The sequence below is a fragment of the Eurosta solidaginis genome, chromosome X, assembly GCF_040869045.1.
Source record: "Eurosta solidaginis isolate ZX-2024a chromosome X, ASM4086904v1, whole genome shotgun sequence".
NCBI lineage: Eukaryota > Metazoa > Arthropoda > Insecta > Diptera > Tephritidae > Eurosta > Eurosta solidaginis.
The window spans coordinates 159,058,175-159,067,184 of record NC_090324.1 but is presented as its reverse complement, the minus strand read 5'-3'; the positions used below and the strand labels follow the sequence as shown (position 1 = coordinate 159,067,184).

Here is a 9,010-nt window from a genome sequence, read left to right as displayed (position 1 = left end):
AACGATGCACGCCGGATGGCGCGACGGCATCCTCCTTGCCTTCGCCGGTATCTGTAGCTAGGACGAGATAAAGGAATGGTAAAGTAAAAGAACGATGCGCGCCGGATGGCGCGATGGCATCCTCCTTGCCTTCGCCGGTACCTGTAGCTAGGAGGAGATAAAGGAATGGTAAAGTAAAAGAACACGCATCATATATTTCTTGCCAGTTACTACTGAAATCCATTTATTGTGTGAAAAGAAAGATGTTATTCACATATATATATGAAGCTTAAAACTACGTAACGTAAAGACGTGTTAGATTGGGTGGGTCCCCGAGAGCACCCATCCAAAGATAGTGCTTTGGGCTAGGAGCGAGCCAAACGACGGCGGTAACGTGCCCGGTGTAATTATTTCCGCGTAAACGTCGCCGCCCAGAACGAGGCGGATTGGTGTTGACGCGTGGAATTGTGGATCTGCCAGACGAATGTGTTCGTAAGGAGCTGCGACGATGGGGTCGACGCTATAAGTTGGGCTGACGCGCCTAAACTCATGGACGCAGACTGCGTGAGTCGTCACCGTCTTGCTCTGTCCATATTTGCCCCTAAATCTGATAAAACAGCCGGTTTCGCCGGCGGCGTTGGTCGTCGGCAGTGCTAACTCTCGCGCCAGCCTGCGGTCGATCGTTGTGCGGGGGGACATGCATCAATGAGTGCCCGGATGAGATGTAAACGCCCCCCGGCTTCCACCTTCACGACCGCAGTCGGCGCCAGAGTGGCCATTGGGCGAAGGGTTGGGCCGGCTATAGTGCGGGCCGGCATGACTCCGTTCCGGAAGGAACTGTTGTGTGGTAGCTGGCGCGGCCGAGTGGCCAGTCTACCGCCTCGGTTTTCTTCGTGAAGGTGTCGTACAGCGCGTAGCTGGCACGGCCGAGGGGCCAGTCTACGCTCGCGCTTCTCTCGATTTATTCGTGGGCGTCGTTTCGTAGGTGGCCGGAAAGGCCGTGATTCCGCTCCACTCCTTTCTCGTCGCTCGTGGGCTAGTAGCGGTCGGAACGGCCGTGGGTCCGATCCCCTACTGTTTGGTTGGGCTATATGGGTGCCTGCTCCACTCCCGGATGGTAACAGTTGCTCGTCGGTAAAGGCCGACTCGGACGCGTGGAGAGACAGCGCCTCATCCATCGTCCCGTCGTCCACCTCTTGCATAGTGGGCATCCACTCATACCCTTCTTCCTCTTCTTCCATGACCAGCTGGTTCCAGCTCTTCGGCGGCTCTGGCTCGGACGACAAGTCCTCCATCGACAGGTGCAGCGTGGTATGATGGTTGCTACCACATCTTCGGCACCTGCCCTGACTCGTGTAGTCTCGTGCACGATGTACCATTGAAAGGCAATTTTGGCAGTACTTGGCCTTTATAATTTCGCGCAGTCGTTGCAGCGGGGACTTCGCGCGGTATATCGGGCATGACCTGATTGGGTGTTTCGCGTCGCATAAGTGGCACGGCTTTGGATAACGAGCGGCCTGGCGCTCGGTCCTCTTTCGTAGCGAAGCGTAACGAGTCATTCTATTTAGAGAAGATGGAATAAAAAAATAAAGGGAACTTGTTGATTTATTATGACTAGGTTACGCGTTCGGCGGCGAGTAAGCCCCAATTCTATTATCGGCGCTTTTGAAATTTCGCGCGTGAGTAGGGTGAAAACATGTCTAAATGCCTACGAGAATATATTCATCTCGCGTACGTTATGTGCGTTGCTTCTTTCCCCGCACGTTATGTGCCTGGGTCATTAGTGCTTTATTCTGTTTAATTTTGTGTCATCCGGTAGCGCTTCAGCTAGTCAGGCATACTAGTGCTGCAGAAAAATTGACATTTAAGTTGCTCGGTACCCACCTTTTGGTACCGAACCGGGTAGAGAGTGTTTAATGTGGGATCTTTCGAGTCGTTGTTATTTGTGTTGTTGGTGCTAAAAACCAACAACTTTCCTGCCCGCCACAAAAAAATGTTTGGACAGCAAAATTTTATCTATATAAAGAAAAAATATAAAATCTTCGTTTTGGACGAGGCGAAAAATATGTCGAATGAACCATTCTTTTGTATTGCCCTTCGATTATTTGTTCAACTTTTCCCAATTACACTTGTAGTCCTGTTTTATTGATGGTCTTTACTAAAAGGCACGGTTCCAGAAGTGTAGTTGGCTCCGATACCGATTTGCCAGAAACGGGTTTTTGGGTACCCGTTTGCATCTTTTTATGCATCCCTAATACAATGTACATTTAAAAACCCGGCATATATATGTACATACGTTGGTACAAGTATATGGGCAGTCAGTGCACGGACTTTACCGCATTGGTAGATTGACCTACCTTTTTGATCCCTTTTCATTTTCTACTACTTTTACGACTTCTGCTACCAAAACTAAGATTCTAACAATATTTCAGTATTTTCGCGCTGAAAACGTATACTGCATTACAGTATTGAATTGCCGAGCCCACCCAACTAATCTTAGGAGGGGATACTCATTAAATCAGTCAATTTTTGAAAAACTTTGTGAACAACTTTAAACAAGAAGTACATTTTTGATGAGATAAATAGCCCTTTTTTTTTAATAATTTGAAGAAAAAAAAGTTTGACGTAAACGGTAACATGCCGAAATCGGTTATTTTGTGGCAGTATTTTGGTACTTTGGAATATGGTTGTTGTGATTAGACGTTTTGGTACATTGTGTTAGTACTTCACACTCACAATACAGGAAAAAAGTGAGTATCGTATAGTCATAAGCTATGTATATACAAATGTATGTAGTTTTGTCTTGTTTACGTGTTTTAAAAGTGTCATTTCCTTGAAATGCGCGTTATTGGTTTTACAACAAATGATTAATTGTTTGGTACAAATATGAACCGTAGCGGTTGTTTTCTTGGTAAAAACTACCAACTACTACCATTTTCGTTTTTTTTTTTTACCAACATTTTCCTCTTAAAAAGTCCGCGTACTGGTAGATATTTACCGGCAGCAAGACAAAAAAAAATTGCGCACATTCATACACGCCCGTGTATAGAATGTAAATTCCTCAGAATTGAAACAAACGGGACTAATCGAAAGATTTTTTCCGTTGCTTCATTCTTTTTACTACGGTGCGTGGCCGTAGTACAATCGTTTCCGGATTTTTGTATGCAGAATAAGGGTAAGTAAAATTTAACATTCAATTAAAAATATGGTTAAGAACTTATTGATAATTAAATTTTTATCTTTTCAGGTGATTCTGGTGGATGGTGATGGTCATCGGACAGGGCGCCAGTTTTTCTTGGTTTTTCACTGGTTTTTTTTTTTTTTTTTTTTTTGGTTTTGTATGTACCGGCATCACAAAAGGGGTGCTCCAACTGCGGCGTCGGCCGCGCCGTCAGTTGTCACCTTTTTTGCGCTGCCCATTTATGCATGTACTAATGGATTTTTTTCTCTTTTTTTCGTTGCAGATTTTGTCATCATGCACTTGTAATATTTGCTCTAAGGCATTTAAATCGAAATTCCTTTTGTCTCAACACAAATAGAAGCATTCGCGTTTAGATTCGCTGATATGTGACAAATGTGGCAAACATTTTCGTAGTTAACCCCGCTGGGGTCATTTTCGTAGTCAATTACATTGGCAACGGCATCATATGAACTTTCATATGACATCGACATGACGATTAGGACGATTGTTATTTTTGGTTTTTGTGAGATTTTAATAAAATAAGTTTATCTGTTTGGTGGTCTCCTACACCTAATTCCACTTATACAGAATCCAGTCAAAGAGATACGTACTCAAAAATGAAGTCGCAATATAAAGTTGCCGATATCAGCCTTGCAGAATGGGGACGTAAAGCTATCATTATTGCAGAAAATGAGATGCCTGGTCTCATGGTCATTCGTCAAAAGTATGGACCGCAGAAGGTGCTGAAGGGTGCACGTATTGCAGGATGTTTACATATGACTGTACAAACTGCGGTATTAATAGAAACGCTCGTCGAGTTAGGAGCAGAAGTTCAATGGTCAAGCTGTAATATATTCAGTACCCAGGATCATGCCGCAGCTGCTATTGCTAAAACCGGTATTCCAGTTTATGCCTGGAAGGGTGAGACTGATGAAGAGTACTCATGGTGCATTGAACAAACGCTGGTTTTCCCAGACGGAAAACCTCTAAATTTAATTCTTGACGATGGTGGCGATTTGACCAATTTGGTTCATGAAAAATTTCCACAATATCTAAAAAATATTAAAGGTTTGAGTGAAGAAACCACAACCGGTGTACACAATTTGTATAAAATGATGAAGGATGGTCGCCTTGGTGTACCTGCCATTAATGTCAACGATTCTGTAACAAAGAGTAAATTTGATAATTTATATGGTTGCCGTGAATCGTTCATCGATGGTAGTAAACGCGCTACAGATGTAATGATTGCTGGTAAAGTATGCTGTGTTGCCGGCTATGGTGATGTAGGCAAGGTTGCGCACAGGCTTTACGTGGTTTTGGTGATCGTGTTATTATCACCGAAATTGATCCAATTATTGCGCTGCAAGCTGCTATGGAAGGCTATGAAGTTACAACTATGGAAGAAGCATGCAAAGAAGGAACTATTTTTGTTACCACCACCGGTTGCAAAGACATCATTACTGGCGCTCATTTTCAACATATGCCCGACGATGCAATTGTATGTAATATTGGTCATTTCGATTGTGAAATTGATGTAGCCTGGTTGAATGCCAATGCTAAAGATAAGATTAATGTTAAACCTCAAGTTGATCGTTATACATTGGCAACGGCATCATATGAACTTTCATATGACATCGGCATATACATGTCATATTTGCAAGGAAACATTTTAAAACTATACGCAATTGCATTTTCAAGATCATGTGCGTCCACATGGTGAGAAGCGTTTTGAATGTCGATATTGTGAAAAAGTCCTTGCATCAGAAAATACATTAATTCAATCATGAACGTACGGTACAGGGGGGCCGCCATTTAGCTGTGATGTTTGTGGGAAAGGGTATCGTCAGCAAACAGATTGTCGTGGCCACATGTTAACGCATAACAGCTCGGTTTGTTCAAAAGGTTATACTCAACGTTCCAGCTTGCGTTAACATAAACGTTCCCACAGCCATAACAATAACATAAATACTAGGAATACCAATAATAATAATAACAATCACATCAAGTGATTGCCGTGAATCGTTGATCGATGGTATTAAACGCGCTACAGATGTAATGATTGCTGGTAAATTATGCTGTGTTGCCGGCTATGGTGATGTAGGCAAGGGTTGCGCACAGGCTTTACGTGGTTTTGGTGGTCGTGTTATTATCACCGAAATTGATCCAATTATTGCGCTGCAAGCTGCTATGGAAGGCTGTGAAGTTACAACTATGGAAGAAGCATGCAAAGAAGCAACTATTTTTGTTACCACCACCGGTTGCAAGGACATCATTACTGGCGCTCATTTTCAACATATGCCCGACGATGCAATTGTACGTAATATTGGTCATTTCGATTGTGAAATTGATGTAGCCTGGTTGAATGCCAATGCTAAAGATAAGATTAATGTTAAACCTCAAGTTGATCGTTATACATTGGCAACGGCATCATATGAACTTTCATATGACATCGACATATACATGTCATATTTGCAAGGAAACATTTTAAAATTATACGCAATTGCATTTTCAAGATCATGTGCGTCCACATGGTGAGAAGCGTTTTGAATGTCGATATTGTGAAAAAGTCCTTGCATCAGAAAATACATCAATTCAATCATGAACGTACGCGTACAGGGGGGCCGCCATTTAGCTGTGATGTTTGTGGGAAAGGGTATCGTCAGCAAACAGATTGTCGTGGCCACATGTTAACGAATAACAGCTCGGTTTGTTCAAAAGGTTATACTCAAAGTTCCAGCTTGCGTTAACATAAACGTTCCCACAGCCATAACAATAACATAAATACTAGGAATACCAATAATAATAATAACAATCACATCAAGTGAATCACCAACCGTATCTTAAGTTGGGATCAAATACGCAACTTCTAAATATTAATGCACAAGGCCCTGCTCCTAAAGTATTGCATTGTAGGTTTTGTGATAAATCATTACAACTACTTTTAATACATATACAACAAAGTCGTGGCATAAATATTGAAGATGGAGATGTAGACAAACATAACTTTTCTTCCCAATACAACATTTGCTCAACGCCAATCCGTACTATTTCAGACAACCTTAAGGAAGATTTAATGTCTCTTAATTAAGAGATATATGTAAGCTATAATTAATAGCATATTGAGTAAAACAATATGCTTGAACTGTGGGAAAAATCAAATTATGAAACTATAACGTACATTATAATCCTACAGCCGAAAATTTTCCTTTTGATTTTGAATAAATGTTAAGAACTGTTAAAGATAAAATGTACCCAAATAACTTTCGGGATAAATAGCCTCAATGTTCTTTCGAGGACTTTGATTTTGCTGTGTATGTTCATATTTTGGACTTAATCGTGGTGAATTATTTTGTAAGAAAGAATCACTTTTGGCTCTCAACCGAAAGAGTGGAACCATTTATCAATGTAACAAAACTGAGGACTTATGGCAAAAGTGAGTTGATATTATCATAACTCTAGACAAGTTTGGAGTAATTTTTTCGGGTGAAAATTTAATTTGTGGGCGGTAAACGTGACGGAAGTCCCATTAATGGAGTGCGCAGCTGGAATTTTAAACCAAAAACATTTATACAGTTGCAAGCAATGAATTTACCACGATTCTATCATGGTGTTGCAATATTAAATGAAAGAAGTAAGGAAGGCTAAGTTCGGGTGTAACCGAACATTACATACTCAGTTGAGAGCTATGGAGACAAAATAAGGGAAATCACCATGTAGGAAAATGGACCTAGGGTAACCCTGGAATGTGGTTGTATGACATGTGTATCAAATGGAAGGTGGTAATGAGTATTTTAAAAGGGAATGGGCTTTAGTTCTATAGGTGAACGCCTTTTCGAGAAATCGCCATAAAGGTGGACCAGGGGTGACTCTAGAATGCGTTTGTACGATACGGGTGTCAAAAGAAATGTGCTAATGATTATTTAAAAGGGAGTGGGCCCTAGTTCTATAGGTGGAAGCCTTTTCGAGATATCGCCATAATGGTGGACCAGGGGTGACTCTAGAATTTTTTTGTACGATATGGGTATCAAACGAAAGGTGTTACTGAGTATTTCAAGAGGGAGTGGACATTAGGTCTATAGGTGGACGCCTTTTCGAGATACCGCCATTAGGGTGGGCCAGGGGTGACTCTAGAATGTTTGTACGATATGGGTATCAAACGAAAGGTGTTACTGAGCATTTTAAGAGGGAGTGGGCCTTAGGTCTATCGGTGGACGCCTTTTCGAGATATCGCCATTAAGGTGGACTAGGGGTGACTCTAGAATGTGTTTGTACGATATGGGTATCAAACGAAAGGTGTTACTGAGCATTTTAATAGGGAGTGGGCATTAGGTCTATAGGTGGACGCCTTTTCGAGATATCGCCATTAGGGTGGGCCAGGGGTGACTCTAGAATGTGTTTGTACGATATGGATATCAAATTAAAGGTATTAATGAGGGTTTTAAAAGCGAGTGGCCCTTAGATGTATATGTGAAGGCGTTCTCGGGATATCGACCAAAATGTGGACCAGGTGATCCAGAAAATCATCTGTCGGGTACTGCTAATTTATTTATATATGGAATACCACTAACAGTATTCCTGCCAAGATTCCAAGGGCTGTTGATTTCGCCTTGTAGAACTTTTTCATTTTCTTCTACTTAATATGGTAGGTGTCACACCCATTTTACAAAGTTTTTTCCAAAGTTATATTTTGCGTCAATAAACCAATCCAGTTACAATGTTTCATCTCTTTTTTCGTATTTGGTATAGAATTATGGCATTTTTTATTTTTCGTAATTTTCGATATCGATAAAGTGGGCGTGGTTATGGTCGGATTTCGGCCATTTTTATATCGAGATAAAGTGAGTTCAGATAAGTACGTGTGCTAAGTTTAGTAAAGATACATCGATTTTTGCTCAAGTTATTGTGTTAACGGCCGAGCGGAAGGAGAGACGGTGGACTGTGTATAAAAACTGGGCGTGGCTTCAACCGATTTCGCCCTTTTTCACAGAAAACAGTTATCGTCCTAGGAGCCAAGCCTCTACCAAATTTCACAAGGATTGGTTAATTTTTGTTCGACTTATGGCATTAAAAGCATCCTAGACAAATTAAATGAAAAAGGGCGGAGCCACGCCCATTTTGAAATTTTCTTTTATTTTTGTAATTTGTTGCACCACATCATTACTGGAGTTGAATGTTGGCATAATTTACTTATATGCTGTAAAGATATTAACTCTTCTTTTAAAATTTGAATTTAAAAAAAAAAATTTTTTAAAAGTGGGCGTGGTCGTTCTCCGATTTGGTAATTTTTATTAAGCAGACATAAAGTAATAAGGGTAATGTTCCTGCCAAATTTCATCATGATATCTTTAACGACTGCCAAATTACAGCTTGCAAAACTTCTAAATTACCTTCATTTAAAAGTGGGCGGTGCCACGCCCAATGGCCAAAATTTTACTAGTTTTCTATTCTGCGTCATAAGCTCAACTCACCTACCAAGTTTCATCGCTTAATGCGTATTTGGTAATGAATTATCGCACTTTTTTGATTTTTCGAAATTTTCGATATCGAAAAATTGGGCGTGGTTATTGTCCGATATCGTTCATTTTAAATAGCGATCTGAGATGAGTGCCCAGGAACATATATACCAAATTTCATGAAGATACCTCAAAATTTACTCAAGTTATCGTGTTAACGGACAGACGGACGGACGACTGTGTATAAAAACTGGGCGTGGAATCAACCGATTTCGCCCATTTTCATAGAAAACAGTTAACGTCGTAAAATCTACTCCCCTACCAAATTTCAAAAGGATTGGTTAATTTTTGTTCGACTTATGGCGTTAAAAGTATCCTAGACAAATTAAATGAAAAA

General features: G+C 40.9%; 1 protein-coding gene and 1 pseudogene across 1 annotated transcript; both read left to right on the top strand.

The window, feature by feature from the left end:
* The first annotated feature begins 3,658 nt into the window (after positions 1-3,658).
* LOC137235221 (adenosylhomocysteinase-like) lies at positions 3,659-4,880 on the top strand (annotated as a pseudogene).
* A 148-nt stretch (positions 4,881-5,028) lies between these two features.
* LOC137235220 (adenosylhomocysteinase-like) lies at positions 5,029-5,695 on the top strand. Its single transcript, XM_067758322.1, has 2 exons — positions 5,029-5,062; positions 5,133-5,695. The coding sequence occupies exons 1-2, from the start codon at positions 5,029-5,031 to the stop codon at positions 5,693-5,695; spliced, it is 597 nt and encodes a 198-aa protein (XP_067614423.1).
* The last annotated feature ends 3,315 nt before the right edge of the window (positions 5,696-9,010 follow it).